This window comes from Prionailurus viverrinus, chromosome B3 (genome assembly GCF_022837055.1).
Source record: "Prionailurus viverrinus isolate Anna chromosome B3, UM_Priviv_1.0, whole genome shotgun sequence".
In the NCBI taxonomy this organism is placed as follows: Eukaryota; Metazoa; Chordata; class Mammalia; order Carnivora; family Felidae; genus Prionailurus; species Prionailurus viverrinus.
The window spans coordinates 104,118,131-104,139,270 of NC_062566.1; the positions used below are offsets into that span (position 1 = coordinate 104,118,131).

At 35.4% G+C, this 21,140-nt stretch overlaps 1 protein-coding gene across 2 annotated transcripts in view; it reads left to right on the plus strand.

Moving 5' to 3' along the window:
• SNAPC1 (small nuclear RNA activating complex polypeptide 1) overlaps positions 1-13,178 on the plus strand; it is a 33,160-nt gene extending 19,982 nt beyond the window's left edge. For both annotated transcript variants that reach the window (XM_047862601.1, XM_047862602.1), the window contains 2 exons: positions 9,346-9,444; positions 12,054-13,178. In XM_047862601.1, coding sequence (XP_047718557.1) covers positions 9,346-9,444; positions 12,054-12,106 — 152 coding nt within the window. In that variant the 3' untranslated portion in view covers positions 12,107-13,178. The remainder of the gene's footprint in view (positions 1-9,345; positions 9,445-12,053) is intronic.
• Positions 13,179-21,140: the final 7,962 nt, after the last annotated feature.

The window sequence follows — 21,140 nt, forward strand, 5'->3', positions numbered from 1 at the left end:
TTGCCATATAAATAGGTTAAAGAGGAAAATGTAAATTCATTATAACACTTACCCAAGAAGATGTTTGATAAACTCTAGCATCCATTCTTGATTAAAAGAAGAATCCTCTAAATTAGGGGGTTAGCAAAACTGTTGTAATGGGCCAGAGGGTAAATATTTTAGGCTTCATGGGCTGTCTGATTTCTGTCACATCTACTCAATTCTGCCATCGTAAGGTGAAAGTAACTACAGACAATATAAATAAATGAGTGTGTTTCAAAAAAAGTGTGTTACAAAAACAGGTGGTAGGCCAGATTTAGCCTGGCTCCATAGTTTGTCAATCCCTGCTCCAGATAAAAGAAGTAGTTGGTTATTTCTTTAACTCAGTTTTAAAAAGTGTATGTCAAAAGGCCACCTCATGTTTGTTGGTAATATATAGAAGTATCACAATTGTATTTAATATTGATCTTGAAGGGCGAGGCCTATTAGTATAATTAGGCAGGAGAGTGAAGTGAGATATGCTTTTTTATAAAGGTTATAAAATTACCATGATTTATAAATGACTGATTTTATGTTTAAAAGTATCTTAAAGAGAATTCACTGAAAAGAAAATAGTAACAAAAAATTTAGTAAGGTAAGGGATACTACTGTGGACCTTACAGAAATTAAGAGGACAATAAATAAAAATTGGGAATACCTTTTTTAAAAAATATTTATTTATTTTGATAGAGAATGTGTGAGTGGGAAAGAGGCAGAGCCTGATGTGAGGTTTGATCCCCAAAACCATGAGATCATGAGCTGAGCTAAAATCAAGAGCTGGACACTCAACTGACTGAGCCACCCAGGTGTCCCTGAATACTTTTGTGCCAATAAGTTAGATAGTTTAGATAAAATGGATATATTTTTTAAAAGACATTTCCAAAACCAATACAAGAAGAAATAGAGAATCTGAGTAGTTCTATGTTTACTAAAAAATTAAATTCCCAGATGGCTTTGCTGGGAATTCTAGCAAACACTTAAGAAAGGAATACTGTCAATCCTGTTCTTTCTGAAAAAACAAGAAAGAACACTTACCAGCTTATTGATACTATAAGAAAAGACAACTAAAGACCAATATCCCTCATGAAAGTAAATGTAAAAATCCTTACAAACTGTTAGCAAGTTGAATCCAACAGTATATTAAAAGGACAATTTGGTAGGACAAACTAAGGTTTATCCCAGGAATATCAGGCTGGTTTATTTAGGAAATAAACTAACATAATTCACCAAATTAGCAGAATAAAGGAGAAGGACTATATAATCATCTCAATAGATACAGACAAAATATTTGACAAAATCCAGCATCTACTCATGATAAAAGCTCTGGGAAAATTAGCGTTAGAAGGGAACTTCCTCACCCTGATAAAGGACTTCTGTGAAAAACTGTAACTAACATCATACTTAATGGTGAGACCATACTTTCCCCCTAAAATTGGAAACAAGGCAGGGATGACCACTTGTTGCTCCTCTTACACATCTACTGGAGGTCCTAGCCAGTGAAGTAAGGCAAGAAAAGGAAGAATAGACATTAGATTGGAAAGGAGGAAATAATACTATGTCTGTTTGCAAATGAAATTATTTCTTACACAGAAACTCTCAAAAAATCTACACAGTAGCTACCAGAACTAATAAGTGAGTTTAACGAGGTCACAAGGTGCAGGGTTAGTATTTCTCTGTACTAGCAATGGAATAGTTGTTAATTGAAAAAAATGTTAAAAAGTATAACACCCAAAACACCCAATAACACCCAAAACACAAAATACCATGGTATATAGGTAACAACATATGTTCAGGATCTGCATGCTGAAAACTACAAAACGATGAAAGAAATCAGAAAAATGAAGCAAATAGAGGGATAATATGGACTTCATGGATTAGAAGACCCAATACGTTAAGAGTCAGCTAATCCCAAATTGTTCTGTAGCTTAAATGGAATCCCAATAGAGATATTTTTTATAAATTAACAAGCTAATTCTTTTTTTTTGTTTTAACATTTATTTATTTTTGAGACAGAGAGAGACAGAGCATGAATGGGAGGAGGGCCAGAGAGAGAGGGAGACACAGAATCTGAAGCAGGCTCCAGGCTCTGAGCTGTCGGCACAAAGCCTGATGTGGGGCTCGAACCCATGGACCGTGAGATCGTGACCTGAGCGAAGTCGGACGCTCAACCGACTGAGCCACCCAGGCGCCCCTAACAAGCTAATTCTTAAGAATATAGGGAAATGAAGAGAAACCAGAGTAGCCAAAACAGTTTTGAGAAATAACTGTAAAGCTTCAGAAATCAAGACTGTGCTCTCTGCAAAAAGACAGACATACAAGGTAATGGAAAAGAATAAGACATCCTAGAAATAGATCCATACTTCAATTTTATATTCATATGCAAAAAACAGACCCTCAACTCATACCTCTCATCATTTACAGAAATTAATTTAAAATGATCACAGACCTAAATATAAAACCTAAAATTATGAAACTTATAGACAAAAACATAGAAAATGTGGTCTTAGATTGGGCAAAGACTTTTATACATGACATAATAAATACAAGCCATAAAGGGAAAAAATTGACAAATTGGACTTGCCTCAAATTAAAATTCTTTGGAAGACACTGTTAAGAAAACGAAAATACCAGACTACAGACTGGAGAAAATATTTGTAAAATACAGACCTGATGGAGGTCTTGTATCCAAATATATAAAGAACCGTCCAAACTTAATAATAAACAAACAACCCAATTAAAAAATGGGCAAAAGATTTGAGCAGACACTTTGAAAAGAATATATAGATGACAAATAAACATATCAAAAGATGTTTGACATCTTATAGTTATTAGGAATACAAATTAAAAGCATAGTGACATTCTATTTTCCCTGTTGGAATGGCTACAAAAAACAAAAAACAAAACAAAAAAATTGGCAATAACAAAAGCTGATAAGGACACAAAACAGTTTGAACCTTTGTACATTTCTGGTGGGAATCCAGAATGGTGTATAGTCACTTTAGAAGACTGGCAGTTTCTAATAAAGTTAAACACACAACTTAACCATATGACCCAGGAGTCCTACTACTCCTTGGTATTTACCCAAGAGAAATGAAAAATTATATATTCACATAAAAATTTGTATGTAAAAGTTTATAATGGTTTCATTCATGATTGTGAAAGATTGTAGACAGCTTATATATCTTCAACTGGTCATTGGATAAACCAACCGTGGAGTAAGCATCCAGTGGATACTATGCAGGAATAAAGAAACTACTGATAACATGTATTAGCATGGGCGACTCATATGCATTGTGCTAAATACGGTGCTAAATACATGAAGGAAGACAGATACAAAAGACATATAAGACATTCTGGAAAAGGCAAATCTGTAGCGGCAGAAAACATTACTGGTTGCTAGAAACTGAGGGTGGAGGGAGGTGTTGACTGCAAAAGGGCACAAGGGAAATTTTCGATGTGATAGAAGTGTTCTGTATGGTAATCACACAACTGCATTGTCCAAACTCCTAAACCTGTAATTGAAAATGGTGACTCTTGTTATATGTAAACAATACTTCAACAACCAAAACAAAACCAAATGAGAGGACATAAAGAAAAGACTGATTAGTTTGATTATATGTAAAAATTCTGGAAGATTAAGACTTTTTTTCTAAGGTACCAAAGAGAACTTAGGTTTCAAAAGCTGCAGGGGCATTTTTTATTAGTAATCAACCTTCACACAAGTGCAGAGAGAGGTCAACTGACCAGGCTGCTTTCTTAAACCCCTAAAAAACAGGTAGTGAAATAGGGTGTGTGTGTGTGTGTGTGTGTGTGTGTGTGTGTGTGTGTGTGTGTTTAATGTAGTTGAGGAACAAAGGAGAAGCAAGTGCAAGATGGGAAAGAAATTAAAGCGTTTTTTTTTAATGTTTATTTTTAAGAGAGGGAGAGGGGGAGGTGCAGAGAAAGGGGGAGGGCAGAGGATATAAAGCGGGATCTGCACTGACAGCACAGAGGCCGATGCGGGGCTCCAACTTACGAACTGTGAGGTCAATGACCTGAGCTGGTCAGATGCTCAACTGACTGAGCCACCTAGGCGTCTCAATGAAAGTTTCTTTTCATCTTAAATATTTGGCAGGTGTAACTTATGAAATATCACTTCCTTCACTAACTGTATTTTATTACTTAATGTAGTTGAAACATTTTCATCACCTCTGAAATTAACTTTAAGAACTGGTTCTTTATCACATCCAAGATTTGTTACTGAATTTACTTAGAAGTATTAGGGAGGATTTAACCCGTGAGAAAGAAAGTGGCTCAGAAGGTATTGTAAATACTCTGAAGCAGAGGTGGTTTGTTAGTCTGTATGTTAATTGAGGTCCATCTGCTTACTTCATAGTTTCTTTTTAATCAAAAATTCATTTCCCTAATGTGAAAGGGTATTTTTGATTTCATGCTCTTTCCAAGAGACACCTTATATTCTATAAAATGCAAAAGAGTTTGTAAAACTACTTGCAGCACATATAATAATGTTAACCTTTCTAATTTTAGGGAGCTCTTACCAATTAGTAACAAAAGGGCCACCACTCAGTAGAAAAATTGGCTTAGGAGATGAGCAGGCAATTCACAAAGTGCAGTCAACGTGCATATGAAGAGATATTTAATCTCAATAATTAATATAAATTAAAATATGATTTTTATATAATTTGTTAGATTGGCAAAGGTTAAGTATAAGTGAATACCCATTGATAGTGAATGTGTGAAGATGTAGAATCTGAATTTAAGTGGGAGTATAAATTGGCACATCCTTTTCAGACAGCAGTTTGGAATCATCTGTCAAAATTTTAAAGGTATGTGTCTTTCAACGTAGCAATTTAATTTCTCGGAATTTATCCTTTACAAGTGACAAAAATAGGACATTCACTCCAGGATTATTTGAAATGGCAAGTACTAAACAACTCAAATGTATAACATTAAAAAGTTGGGTATATAAATTTGTCAGCCCATATAAAAGAATATTTTGCAGTTATTAAAAAGCTAAATTCTATGTATACTGACATGAAAATATGTTCAAAATCTATCAAGACATTGCTTAGTGAAAATGTTTTTTTATTTTTTTTTAATTTTAAAGACTTTTTTTTTTTAAGTTTATTTGAGAGAGAGAGAGAGCGAGAAAGCATGGGAGGGGTAGAGAGACAGGAAGGGAGAGAGAGAGAGAGAGAGAGGGAGGGAGAGGGAGAGAATCCCAAGCAGGCTCTGCACTGTCAGTGTGGAGTCCAGTGCAGGGCTTGATCCTGCCAACTGTGAGATTGACCTGAGCCCAAATCAAGAGTTGGACGCTAAACTGACCAAATCACCCACTTGCCCCAAAAATGTCTTTTTAAAGAGGAGTATGATTGCATTTCTGTTCATAAAAATATATGTAGACATAAACACAATATATATCATTGAAGAAATCTAGAAGCTTTTTAACAGTGGTTAATTCTCAGGGATGAGATCATGGGGAATTTCCAAGTCCATAAATTTCTGTAATGTTTGAATTTTATGTGATAACTATATGTTACTTTAGTAATCGGGAAAATTCAGAGATTTTTAATTTTTTTTTTAATTTTTTTTTTTACCTTTTATTTATTTTTGAGAGACAGAGACAGAGCACAAGTGGGGGAGGGGCAGAGAGAGAGAGGGAGACACAGAATCCGAAGCAGGCTCCAGGCTCTGAGCTGTCAGCATAGAGCCCAACGCGGGGCTCAAACTCACGAACCGCGAGATCGTGACCTGAACCAAAGTCGGACGCTTACCCACTGAGCCACCCAGGCGCCCCAGAGATTTTTTATTTTTAATAAAATAAACGTAACAATAATTTCATAGGCTTAAGACAAGTAGAGGGATTGGTATGAAAAAAAGTCAGGGTAGTTGGAAGTATAGAGTGACTCTATTTTGCTTGGAGTGTAAAGGATGGGTTGAGGAGTTAATGTAGAAAAATATGTTGAGGATTCTATTGTGACCAGCCCTGAAATGTGGAACCAGCAGACTTTGGTAGGCAGTGGGGAGTCATCTGAGACTTCTGAGCAAGAAAGTGGTATGACCAGTTTTCTTTGAAGAAAATCAATCTGGGAGTAGTATGGTGGATAGGTGGGGACAAACTGAAAATAGGAACACTAAGTAAAAGGCTGTTTAGGAGTAATGAGCATCTGGCCAGGTGGTGGTAGGAATTAGACAAGCAGACGAACAGATAGGAGAACCAATGTCTATAACCAAACGTAGATGCAATTTAGAGGTATGTCACCAAACACAGAGGCTGATGGAGAGGGGTGAGATAAGGATGCTTAATGCAACTGAAGGAGTATTGGTGCCTTTAACAGGAATAATGATCACAGGGTGAAGATTTCTTTTGGGGTAGAATTTGCCCTGATCTGCCTTTTCAGGTTCAATTCCTATAAGAGCCGTCTGGCACATAAGTAACTGCTCAGTGTATTGGTTGGATTTACCTAAATTTGTATTATTTAAGCTCCAGCTATATCTGTTCCCGATTCCTAGACCATAGCATGCACATTTCTAGGAGGACATCAATAATAGTAATGATATGGTTGTGAAGAAGATAGCGGCTATTATTTATGCCACATTTATGATCTGCCACAGTTTTTTCACATGTCCAAGGTCACCTAGCTATAAATAGAGCTGAGATTTGAATAGCATTCTGTCTGAATACAAGCCTGAATCTTTAATTGCTATACTTGCTGTTTCTCAGGTAACTGGAAATAAGGATCTGGAGCTCAAATTAGACATGCAGTTAGGTACACTGTATTCTAGCTGCATGTCTAGTAACCATTTGTTTTGAGATTGAGCATTAGTCTTTAGTTATAACTGTGTCCCACATTGGTAGCTTTGAGCACAGTATAACCATCTACCTGATACGCTCTGGGGAGTTAGTGTTTGTGATAACTGAGGTTAATGATTTAAATGTCAACATTTACTTTTTAAAAGTTTATTTATTCTGGTTAATATCTTTCTAAAACATTCTTCTCTATATATTTCTTGTTTTCTACAATGTGCACTTATTTTTATAATGAGAAAAATACTAAAATGTATTTTCTGCTCTCCTTTTTTCTAGAACAGTGTACCCTAAACATAAATTTTCTCTTTACGACTCAGAGTTATCATCATAAGTATATTACATTACTGGGTTTTATAATAATTGTATCAAGAAATATGTTAAGGGGCACCTGGGGGGCTCAGTCGGTTAAGCATCCAACTTCGGCTCAGGTCATGGTCTCTCAGTTCATGAGTTCAAACCCCACGTCTGGCTCTGTGCTGACAGCTCAGAGCCTGGAGCCTGCTTCAGAGTCTGTGTCTCCCTCTCTCTGCCCCCTCCACCACTTGTGTGCTGTCTCTCTCTCTCTGTCTCAAAAATAAATAAACATTAAAAAAAATATGTTACGTGTGGGGAAATTTATCTTTATACTTATGGCTTCATGATACAGTACTTTGTCAGCTCTTAGGTCTTGTTTTGTAAAAAGTTTTTCTGTTATATTTATTGTGGTGGGTGTCTTATTTCTACTCTCATTGTGGCTTGTTGCAATTTTTGGCCCTTTTGCTCCTTCTTAACTGTAATGGTTTAGGAAACTGGGTGGCCATTCAATTCAGTTTTTATGTACAATAAATGCAATCAGGTTCTGGATAAAGGCCTGGATAAATAAATGCAACATACTGGTGACTAAAGTTCATAAGCTTTATTTACTGTGTGGACTTTGAGATAAACATCTGAAGTTTTGTGTGCTTACTTCCTGGTTCCTTGTATTTGTATTGTACTTCTTGGTTTGTATTTGGTTTCCAAATACAAAAGCACTGTATTTGTTTTTAAGAGCTTTTAGAGAACGTTGCTTTTTAGTTTTTAAACTTAATGTAGAAATCCATCTCTAAAATGTAGTTAATCGTCATGTGACTAGATGAAAACTTGTTTCTCAGCTGTCAGTTTTTAACTCAGTCCTTTGACATTGTTGGATAGATTGTTAGGTTGTAAATGTGAATTTAGGGAAAAACCATTAATAATGGATATGGATGGACATTGCTAAAAGATTGGTAACTTTGAGTAGATTGTACTGATTATAATTCTGCGAATTGAAAAATTTTATAGGTTCAAGTTAAAAAAAAGTGATTAGATATACAAAAAGATTTCCTAAAACTACCATCTTAAAAATCATGTAGTAATTTACTATAATATTTATGATTTGCAAGTAAAGGTAAAATTCTATTTTAATGACTTGAAACTTGGTATTATTTTATTAAGCTTGAATTGTGTTTAAATGGAAGCTTATTACCCTTTACTCAACTCTACCTTAGAGCAGTCTATTCACTGCATAAAGTCTATACTTCATTAAGGTCCCAAGCATACATACGTTCAGAGTAGAAAGCTTAAACTTATTTTCATTTAATTTCTTGCCTTTTGCACTGATAGGTACATATTAGCATATGTGCTAAATGAAATACTGTGGTATAAAAAAAGTCAAATTCATATTTAATCATTTAATAAATATTTGTTGAGGCTCTACTATATGCCAGGCACTTTTCTAAGTGCTGGGGGTGCCTTAACTTAAATCAAAATCTATCTTTGTGAAACTTACATTCTAGTGGGAGGAGGCAGACCATAGAGAAAGAAATTCACATATAATAATAGATCAGGTGGTAAAAGGATTGGGGAAAAGAATAAGTCAGCATAAGGAATAGAGAATGACTGGATGTGGGTGTTGATGTTGGGACCTAAAAATTATGTGCTAAATGGGACCTGATAAGACAACGGTGTTTCATAAATTTGATTATGATATTTCTTCAGGCACCAGAAGGTTGATGTAGAAAAATCTTTTGGAAAATGGAAAGTCAATGGCAAATTATGACTAGAGAAATCTGTCTTGTAGAGTATATATAGTGAGAAAAGAAAGTATACATTTAAAAACAAGGCCATTAACTTTAAAATTACATTTGTGATTAGTTAATAAAGTTGAAATAACACACATGATTATTCCCTGATGTCTGTAGATATAACCCGTGATGTGTGTGAATAAAGCTTGAGTAAGATACTCATGTTTAGTTAATTTCATTTTTCCCCTTTTTCTCCATTTTCTTTACTTTAATGGAAGACTTAGGTTATTTTCAAAGCATAGATACAAATGTATTAGTACTTAAAAACAGATACATGTTTTAAAATGCATATTTCTCTTTATCATTACAATTTTAGCTTTTAGTTTAAATATCTAATTTTTGTTATTGTAATAATGACATTATTTGTGTAAAAAATTTCCTCAAAGACTAACATTCTTTGCTTTTGTATAAAATCATTTTCCCAACTATTTCCAGATGACATGCAGAATGTACATAAAGAAGATAAATCTTTAAGGCTGAGTATGCCTGTAATTACAGAAGAAGAAGAGGACAATGAAAGTTTTAGTGAAACAGGTACAGATGAAATTTTGTTAAGCTCCTGATGGAAGGTTTGGTCTTACAGTGTCAAGGTTTAGAGTCCTTAAAGAGCTTGATGGTTGGCTGTATATTCCTATGGTACTTTCTTCTTTGACACTTGGGGAATTTTAGTATTAATATACCATAAATCATGACACTTTAAATGTTAAGACAATAAATAAATGGAAAGGAGAGGTAGTGGTCGATTGAGGTGAGAAGTGGAGGTAACATTCTGTTATTAGTAAGTGAATATGCCTCATCATGAGGATGTCTGCTTGAGTACTCCTAACAAATGGCAAGGTTCACAAGTTACAAATTTTTGGATAAAACTTTAAAAAGATTTTATTGTTAAAAAATAGTTATTTCAAATTCTAAGGAAAAATTTTCACCTATGAAATGATGATTGTAAGTATTTAGTGGTAAATTGCATGACGTGAATTAAAATGGCTATACCTTTTAGTGTAGTTGTAGTTTTCATAATTTGTAGTTTTATTAAACAACAGTTTAAATAATATTACCTCTGGTAATGATAGTATTACAGAGAATAAGTTAAATTTAGCAGGCTAGGCTTGATAATTGGTAATCCAATAATGAATATAATGTGGATTAAGAATAATGTGTAAGGACTTGTTTCATTTTTGCTCTGTATTCATTCAGCATTTATTGAGTGCCTATCATGTTTCAAACACTTAGCTATGTACAGGGCTACAAAGACATATACTACTAGAATTTAAGAACCATTTTATTTTGATCACAGTTATGTAGATCTGAGCAGTGACTGGCTCATAGTAGACTTAAGTAAATGTTTATTGAATGAATCAGATAAGTCTGTGCCTTCAAGAACCTTACAGTTTAGTTAGGGAGAAAAACAACCCAGTTCATTATGGTAGAAACAGGGTGTTATTCAAGTATATAGAAGACAAAGAATAGACATCTAAAAGAGAATATTTGTACCTTCAGAAATGTGAGTGCTTCTGTGATTTGCTTATGGCAGCGTAAAACAGTTCTTTACAATCTTGTGATGAATTTCACAATAGTTTCTTTCTAGTCTTGGTTGGCAACTTTATTTTGTGAGTCAACAATTAAACACACATACACACTTTTATGGCTGTTTGGCAAGTCCCATTTTTGTCAGTTTGTGGGGCACCTGGGTGGCTCAGTCGGTTTAGCCTCCGACTCTTGATATCAGTTTAGATCATGATTTCACGGTTCGTGGGACTGAGCTGTTAGTGCAGAGCCTGCTTGGGATTTGTTCTCTCTGCCCCTCCCCCCTCTCAAAATAAATAAATAAACATTAAAAAAATAAAATCTTTCACTTTGTGATTTCTAAAAATTTGGTTAAATCATGACATATGCACATGATTTAACAATTAAAATGATTTTATAATATTCATTATAAGAAGCCACAGTCTTCTGACTTTGACTCCTATTTCATTCTTTCTTCATCACTTTTGACTCTTTATTGTTTTGGTGTTTATTACCTCCATGTCTTTAAATAACAGGTGTATTTTGTCACTTCTTTTGTGGATTATCTCTTGACTTTCCACTGAGGAAGGCAAGGATTTAAGTCTCTTTAATATATTTTTCACATCCCACCTCAAACACATGTATACTTCCCAGTTCCAGCCTCCCAATTTAATTATTATTTTACTTATATCAGTATTCAGCATTTACAAAACATTACTGGCAGTAGAGCCATGTAATATAGTATGATTCTTCCTTAATCTGTAGATTTGTTATTTTTCCTTATTTTTTGCCTTATTTATTTTTTCTATAGACTTAACACTGATTTTTCCTCAAACTTTTCCTCATTTGTATAAATCTCCTCTTAGGACATTCACACACATGAGGCATTTTGTCAGTTTCATCTTTTTAAAGAAGTCTCTTGCTGACCTCTGAACCTGTTTTACTGTGGAAAGTTTGCTGTCTTGTTTCTGCTGCACTCCATCCTGGCCATTGCTCTCTTCTAGGAATCTAGAAGATTGCTGGAATCTCTTTTTCTTCTTAGTTTCTTCCTTGTTTTTTCTCATTCCTTTTCCTGTCACTCTTCTTTTGTTTTTCATTGGTGGGGAATATTTCACTTCTTCACATCTTTCATAATTTTCATGTTTTTGTATCTTCTGTTATTTTGTTTTAATGATCTGTAATTTTTAGGTTCACAGCTATTTCTAGATAAACACTCAGTTGAGTGTTAAGTTGTGGCATCTCCTGTTGTATCCGAAAAGATGTATGGTTCTAGGGGTTTGGGTTACATTTTCAGGTTTAATTGAAATGAAAATCACATCTTTATCTCTCTTTGCACTGGTCTGTATACCTTTCAGATCTGGTTTACTGGGTCTGTGTTAGTTATAGGGAGAGCATACCCCTATGAAACAACTTCAAAGTAGCCAATTATTAAATAGGATTTAGGAAGACTAGGACCTACCTTAGTAGATTTTCAACTGCAGTGTATCCTTTTGAAGAAAATCCTGTATGTTGGTTTAGGATTTATTTTTGGAGCTTTGTTTGAAGGCATTCCAATTAAGCAGCTATATAGTTTAAATGTGTGTTATCAGTTAAAGTATTATTTTTTAGACCTGACAGACTTCTTAATTTTATGTCTTTAGAGTTCACGGCACCCAAGAGGAAAAGAAAATCCAGAACAAAGAACCTGGTGTAGAGTTCTTAATTTTGACCTTTCTGAAAGAAGAAAAGATTATATTTTTTGTATATTGAACAGGAAGACTGTATTAAAAATAATTCTTCTGGGAAACTGTAGGTTATTTCTTTGAAATGACAATATCTTAACATAGTTCTATACTAAAGGAACAAAAAATTAGAAATAAAAATTTACTTCAGAATTTAATTTTACCATTTCTGTTTATGAAGTCTGCATAAATGGAAATAAAGTTTGGATTTAGAATGTAAAAGAAATAATCCTGTTATTTTCAGATTATTACTGTTTCTGAAAACTTTTTGTGATGTTTTATTACTACAGTTCTGATAATATTAACTATTTAAAATACTTGTTCTTGAAATAGTAATGTTTATTACATGCAAGTGGTTAATTATATTTATAGTCTGGTAATGGATTTGTTTATGATGTGTATTAACTATTCTATATATTGTATGGTTGAGTGCAATACAATTTTTGCCTTATTTGCTTTATTTTTAAACCTATGAAACTTCTGTGGTCCGTAACTTAAATGATTGATAATTTAGGAAGCTCAGTTTCTACTTCTGCAATCAATTAAATATTCTCCGGTGCTTGTTTCAAAGCTCCCTTTGGCCTAACATTTATGAATGTATGTATGTTTGTTTGTGTATATATAGATACATGTAGGCATGTGTCCATATGTACATATATGATTAGTTCAGTACATTATTTAAATACATTTAAATACTAATTATTTCTGACAAACCCTTTAAGAGTGGTAATGTGAATTCTAGAATGTGTCGTACATACAGAAAAAAATGTCTATAGCTTTGTGGATGTGCCTTTGTTTAATTTCTCATTTAAGACCTTTAAATGGAGATCACTTAAGTTATGTTGTTTGAATTGCTGCCATTAGCAGACCATCTCCAGACCATGTAGTTGGCTCCGCCTGTCTTACAGTTGAGTATACTCCATGTTGTCTTCTAGCACTGTAAATTCAGGAATTTTGCAAATGTCCTGTGAGTGAAAATGTGTGATATCTGTCATCTTTTAAAATCAAAATACTAATGCTAGCCCAAATAAACTGTTATAAGAATCTATGATATCACATTTGTTATCAAAAAAAATTGTTTTCCCTGATTTCAGATATTCCCAGTAGTAGATGGGGTGGTTTTCATAATGTGGACATTGGGTAGAGCTTCTGGGATTTAAAAATTCTAGTGTTAGGGCACTTGGAGGTATGGATCTGTTATTGGCCTCTTGTGTACTAGGTTACTTACTAGAGCTTGTCTGATCATTAACATTTACAGACATTGTAAAACTAAAGTTGCCCTCTGTTTTTGCATAATAGTACTTACAAAATACAAGGTTGTCATTTCACTTATACAATGAAGAAACTCTGTCTTAAGATGGTAAGTGCCTGGCCCACATTCACAGCGTTCGTAAGTGATGCATCTGGGATACAAATACAGGACTCTTGCCTATAATTTCAGTGTCATTTTACATAAGACAGAGGAATACTCTGGACTGTAAGCAATAATACCCTATTTCACAGTGGCTTAAGCAGTAAGGAAAGTTTAAAACCAGTTAAGTCTCAGTGTAGGGTGGGTCTGAGATATCAAGTACGTCTGTCCCATGATGGCTTCATATGCCAGGTTTGGGTCCTCAGGGAAAGCTGTATTTCTGCGTAGGGAACTGTTCACCAGCCAAGTTCCCAGATGTCAGCCAGGGACCAGCCTTGCAAGCCAACCTTTCTAAGGATTGCAGTCTCAGGCCTGCTGGGGTGCCTCTTTTGTGCACAGATTCGTCTCATTTTTCACTATTTCAAACCGTGCTGTGTTGATCTTCATGTGTATATCTTGGCTCACTTAGGCTGGGATTTCTGTTGGATAAACTACACATGAATTTGCATGTTGTACTATGTGAATATATGTAAAATTTTGTCAATTATTGCCAAATTGAAATCCAAAAGGACTGCCAATTTACTTTCCTCCTAACAGTATTTACAAAGGACTTGCCACGTCTCCGTTACACTTACTATCAATCTGTAATTTTTGCCAGTTGAATATAGCCTGAATCTTAACAGCAGAAAATGTAGAAAGACCATTAAAAGTAACAAAATTGTATTAAACAGTTGTGAGTTGTTATATGGCCACATCTGACACAGTATAATGCTTTAGCTGATAGCAAGTTTTTCATGAATATATGATGATGATAGCATGTGAATCACTTGATAATTTGCTTTAAATATGAAATTGAAGTTTATTAAATAGAATTCAAATAGAAAATATTTGTGTTTAACAGTGGGATTTCAGAATTAAAATGTGGTGTCATAATACTTGCTACCTACTAAATTAAATTCTTTGTATTGTCAACTTGATTATAATGCTGCTTCAAGTCATAAATACATGATTTTAATATTAAATACTAATTTTTTATGAGGAAGAGCAGTTGTGTGGCAGTGTTTATAGTCACAAGATATATTTTAAAACCATTCCAGGGGTACCTGGGTGCTCAGTCAGTTAAGCTTCTGACTCCTGATTTCTCCTCTGGTTATGATCTTATGGTTCCTGGGATCAAGCCCCACGTTGGGCTCTGCACTGACAGCATGGAGCCTGCTTGAGATTCTCTCCCCCAGTCTCTCTGCCCCTCCCCCTGTTTCAAGCTGTCTCGCGCTCTTTCGTTCTCTCAAAAATAAATAAATAAACATTAAAATTCCACTTTCAGAAATCTTAATATATGAAAGTGCTGTTCAAAGTAGAGGCTTGGAATTTGAGTAGCTTTAATGTCATATGCCAGGCTTACTTGGAGTATTTAAAAACAAGCCATGAATAAAAGAAGTGGAGCCATACAGGAAATGGAGCTTGTGTAGATACTGATTAGGGCAACATTTTTCACTTTGAAAACAAGATATTGTAATTTATGTCTTCAGAAGAAAGTGACCCTGTGTGTTTTCTTTTCTGATACTCTTGAATTTATGTTGTAAGCACACCTATGATCCCATCTGGGTTTATAACCCCTTAATGCCTCAAAGGCTCCCTGTGAGTGGACATTTTTAACGTGGGGAAACATCCCCAGTCTCTTTAATACCCGGTTAAAGTGCTTATTCCCTGAAACGGACACGGTTGTATCATCTGCAAGCTCTTTCTTACTGCCAAAGGAGAGATCATGAACCAACTTTTAGGCAAGGATTTTGTTTTCTTACAGGCATTTCCAGAACAGTGGTACAATAGGGAAATGTATTTAAAAATGCATTTATCTAAATGATTTGTATACCTGTAATTTTCTGAACTAGAAACTAGAGAGTCAAATATTTGTATCCTAGTTCTGCCACTAGGATTCATTATGTATCCTTAAAAAATTCCTTTTTGTTTAAATCCTTTTCTCAGTTGTAAATTCAAGATGATACAGAACTATTTTACTAACTTGTTAAAAATATTTAGAATTGCATAATGCTTTGAAAATGCAAAGATATGAATGCTAAATTTCAAAACAATAACAGCTGGAAAGTAAGCTTTTAAAAAGTACTTGATTGCCAAGGAAACCAGAGTGATTTATTTGTGCTTAATGTGATTTTTGAGGTGATTTTCTTAGGCCCATAATTGGAAGCTTATGTGTTTACACAGATTTTCAGATTGACATGAGACAGGGCTCTCGGCTCAACGGACAAGGAGAGCCTGCTTTCCTTTTTGTCAAGGTGGATTAGCTACAATATATATCCTCTTTCTAATAACCTATTTTGGTTTTGACAAAAAGATTCACAAATATATAGAGAGATCAGCTATCTTTAAGTATCTTTAAAAATGAGCTTTATGAACTGAAAATTAACTTTTGCTTTCACCTTTGTAAAGAGCCTAGGAAAATAAGCAGAATTGTTAATGCCTTCCTAACTTCCCCTTGATTCTTGAATTACAGTTCCAAGAATGCTTGCTTTTTAAATGGCATTGAGAAGACTGTGGTGGGTGCTTAACTATTCACATTTTCATTTATCTTCTGAACTATGTAGTAATTTTCATTGCACATTAAAAAAATTCCCTGTATTAAAGTAAATACTCAAGCCTCAGACTGTATAGCCTTTTTGTGTAGTAATGTAGTATTTTTTTATGCCTGAATTGTTTTTCATGTGCTGTATATTGCAGGTCTGGGTTTTGTTTTGTTTTTCTTCTTAAGATAAATTTGGACAGGCTCCTTTTGGTTGCAAGAAATAAAGGCACATTCATATTAAGTGCTGGAGGCTTATTTTAAAATATAGAGGATAAAATGAGAGGCAACCATCTCAGAGGCAAAGCTTCTTGGACACCTGGAAAAACAGCTCTTTGTCACGTAGTGAACACAGCAGCTCAGATGGCTGGGTTGTGTCCACATCTTTGAAATGGGTGCTGTGTAGTCCCAGTATGCATACTCTTACTCATGTGTTTTCCAGCTTCTCTCTGTACATTTCTCTGTCTGCTACTCCTACTGCTCCCAAAAGAGGATCTGAATAAACCCAAAGAGAGCTTCCTGATAGGGCAGAGATTATTCTGCTGGGTTATTCTGGCCTCCATTATGTCTACCCTCCATGGCAGAGATCTCTGGTACAATCAGTTGTGGCCAGTGTAACAGGGTCACAAGGCACAGGGCACAGCAAATTATGTGGAAAGACCCAACTCTGGCAGCTTTCTTTAGGAGAGGTGAGCCCATAGGCCTTTTGAATCTCAAGAATTTCTCAGTCCATTCATGGTTTAAAATGATTGGGGCGCCTGGGTGGCCCAGTCGGTTAAGCGTCTGACTTCGGCTCAGGTCATGATCTCGTGGTCTGTGAGTTTGAGCCCCACGTCGGGCTCTGTGCTGACAGCTCGGAGCCTGGAGCCTGCTTCAGATTCTGTGTCTCCCTCTCTCTCTCTCTGCCCCTCCCCTGCTCATGCTCTGTCTCTGTCAAAAATAAACATTAAAAAATTTTATTAAAAAATAAAATAATGATGTTATAAATTATCGATATTGCAACTAAGTGAAGTAATCAAGTGGTGGCAAAAATGTTCACTTGACAACAGGAGCATTGCACAGTGGTTAAGAGAAATTGGTCAGGGGCCAGAGTGGGTTTGCTATGAGGTTACAGTGTGTACCCGTGACTTCATAAAATCTACCTGTAGATTCACTCAGTATAATTCCATTTAGACCTCCTTCTCTCCATTGTGATATTGTTACGTATTTTACTTCTGTATGTTCCAAACCTCATTATACATTTTAATTCTTGCTGTAAACACAAAAAAATGAGAAGAAATTGTAGACATTTACCCACATCTGAACCTTTTCCAGCTCTCCTCTTTCCTTTATGCAAATCTAGACTTGCATTTGGAATAATTTTCCTTCAGTCTGAAGAACTTCTTTTAATATGAATTTCTTGTAGTTCAGCTGCATTGGAAACACATTCTATCAGGTTTTGTTGGTCTGAAATGTCTTCATTTCACCTTCATTTCTAAAAGGTATTTTTGCTGGTATTTGAATTCTAGGTTAACAGCTTCTCCTTTGGCGCTTTAAAGATTGGTCCATTGCCTTCAGCCTTCTTCCTTGTGTCTGACATGAGGTTAGTTTCCATTCCTGCTGTTATTCCCTTGTATATGATATGCTGTCTTTGGATGCTTTTATGACTTTGTTTTTGGTTCTCAACAATTTATGACATGCCTGCTGTGGTTTATATTCTCCGTGTCCTACACACCATACCGGGCTCACTCCTCTCTAGGATTCCAAGTACATGTGTGTTGACTGCTTGATAGGGTCCCACAGGTCATCGTGGCTTTTGTCCCCACAATAATTTTTCTCTCTGTGCTTCAGACAGGATGGTTCTTGTTGACTTGTTTCCGAATTGATGAGTCTTTAATTCTAATGTAGTCAATCTGAAGTTAGTCTATCCAATAACTTAAATTTTAGGTGTTGGATTTTTCAATTTTAGGATGTCCCTGGGTTCTTTTCCATGGTTTTCATACTTCCACTGAAATTCTCCACTTCTTTACCCACTATTTTCATCTTTTACTACAGATTGTTTAACATACTTATCTAGTTATTTTCAAGTCTTTGCTAGTTCCAACATTTGGTTCATCAGTGTTTGTGTTTCATTGGCTGATTTTTTTTTTCCTACTAAGGGTCACATTTTCCTGTTTCCTTCCTTGTCTAGTAATTTTTTATTGTATAATGATACATGTCAGAGATTCTGGATTCTATTATTTCCCTCTGAAGAGTGTTTTGTTCTAGGAAGCAGTTAGATGACTGACAGCATCTTGAACTTGTAAGAGGTTTGACTGTAAGCTTTGTTACAGGGGATCTATTTTGGTTTTGTTCTTAGTTTTAGGGAAAATACCTCATTTCTGGTACATGGCTCTTATTTCTAAGGTGTGGCCCTTATGAAGTTTTACCAGAAAGCCTGGAGTGTTTGCCATATCACTATATCCTGGCAAGGCTTGAACTTTGAGCTCTTCAGCAGTTCACCTGCCTTGGAATCATTGGAGTTATTGCCTGCTTTCAGCCTAAGCTGTGAGGGCATTTTACACTCACATTTTGGGGGTGGCCCTCTCTATAATCACTGCCCTGGGGGATTTCCCATCTCGATTTCTAACCACTCTGACAACCCAGGCTTCCTTCCTGATTCCTCAGGTCTGTAGGACTCAGGCAGGAAGACCTGTTCCACTGTACCCCTGTTCACTCAGGGGTGAAGTTGTATGAACATGACTCTCCTTTCAAGGATTGCATCCCTGGGGGCACCTGGGTGGCTCAGTCGGTTAAGCATCCGACTTTGGCTCAGGTCATGATCTCACAGCTCAGGAGTTCGAGCCCCGCACTGGGCTCTGTGCTGACAGCCCAAAACCTGCTTTGGATTCTGTGTCTCCTTCTTTCTCTGCCCCTGCCCCACTTGCTGTCTCTCTCTGTCAAAAATAAACATTAAAAAAAAAAAAAAAAAAAAAAAGGATTGCATCCCCTGTATTTTTATCACAGAAAAGAATGAGGTGATAGCCTCCATTTCACCCATAAGTTACTAAACCTTCTTCACTAGATTTGTGCCCTGAGTGTCTCCCAGGTTACCAAGGTTCCACTTAGTATTTTTGGAGAGTTTATTAACTCATTTAGGTCACCCACATGCGATTGATCGTAATATAGTGTGATACTAACCTAATGGCTTAAAAGAAGTTGGTACACTTCTGAAAATGTTAAAAATCCCTGATTTTTCAAGGAAGTTAATCTTCCCAAAATTCTAAGTACTACAGAATAATCAAGTTATGTTATTAATTTGCTTTTGGTTGCAGTCTGCAAAGCCTGATCATCAGGCTAATTACAGATTATGCTATGAAGGAAAACTTTTATATACACCAGTCTTCTTTTCTTACAAGTGCTTCAATATGAGGCTTTAAAAATCTTATTTTATTTAAGATAAATAACAAAAATTAAAAAAGAGAAAGCCTTCATATAATTACATTATCTACAGGCTGATTTCAAATACCTTGTCACCATAGTACCTAATTAATTGGGCTGTTAGCTTAAGTTAACTATTTTTAGAGAAGTCAACCCCCAAAGATTTGTTGAACATCTTATAGTGTATGTGATTTAAATGAAATGAATTTTGCTCAAGTCTCACAAATTGTTAACTCTTCTGCCTTTGTTACATGTTTTAAGTTGTTGATTTATCTCTTAGTTTCTTGTAGCATAATTGGTATACTGCCTTTCTTGCTAATTCTACACATCATTTTATTATACACTTGGTTAACTGAACATATTCTTTCTGTAAACTTCAACTAGTTGCCTATAAAATTTTCCCAGTAGATAATTTCCCCAACTTTAGCATTGCATTTAAAAATGAAATATCCTATCCTTTATTTAGAGACCATATGTCTGGAAAGTCATTCTGTCTATATTTAAAGATGAATCAACCAATAAAAAAATATAGCTTATCATCTTTAGTGTTCCCACTGACACCTAACACAGTACCAAATTACTAGCAAAATTGCCTATATACTGTATATGTTGTACCAGTAAATAACTCTATTAGTCTTCTTTCTGAAAATCCCTTGTATTTACAAATATAATTAATTCACAAAACTACACTCTACAGAAATAGGATCATATCTCTTTATAATGTTTCTGTATCTCCATAACTGGTACTTATTGCTTCAGAGAAGAAAACGAAAAATGTACAATGTCTCCTTCGGGCTGTGTAGTCAGAAATTTCTTTGTCCTGGGGCATCGGGCTGGCTCAGTCAGTTAAGCACCTGACTTCAACTCAGGTCATGATCTCACAGTTCATGAGTTCAAGCACCGCGTCGGGCTCTGTGCTGACAGCTCCGAGCTTGGGGCCTGCTTCAGAATCTGTGTCTCCCTCTCTCTCGCCTTTCCCTGGCTCACACTCTCTGTCTCTCTCTTTCTCAAAAATAAACATAAAAAAAACAAAAAGAAATTTCTTTGTCCTCTGGTAGATTTACATACTTTTCCTGATACCAATTTTTGATAAAATAAGGAGAGTATCTCTAGCAATGTGTAAAGCCTGGTTGACTGGGCAGGGTGAAATAAAACAAGGTAGGCATGGGCTTCCAGGTAGGCCTCCTTAGGCTAGAATTTGTGGCACCAAGGGGAGCTAAGTCCAAGCCAGGCCATGGCTCCATCCACTGAGTTTTTAATTTCCATTTTGCTTTTTCATTTGAGATTTTTATTTCTATGTACCTACATAATTTTGATATTCTCTTGCTCTTTGACTTTTTTAAGTTCAACTTTTATTTCATTAAATATTTCAAACAATTATTTTACATTCTGTATCTGATAATTTCAGTAGCTGAAATTCAACAAGTTAATCTATTATTTGTTGTTTCTGCTCTCACTCATGGTGGTTTTTATCCTCATTGTTTTTGGAACTTCTATTTTCTCAAATCTAACATGTGGGAATCCTGTGTGCCTAATTTGAAATGCTTTCCTTTACAGAGGACTGATGTTTATGCCTGCTGTGAGCCAGGAGTACTCCAGTTCTGATAATTCTAATGTCTTTGGAGTCTCAGGGTAAGCTCCAAGTTTGGTCTCTTGATGCAGGAGTTATCAGGTCAAC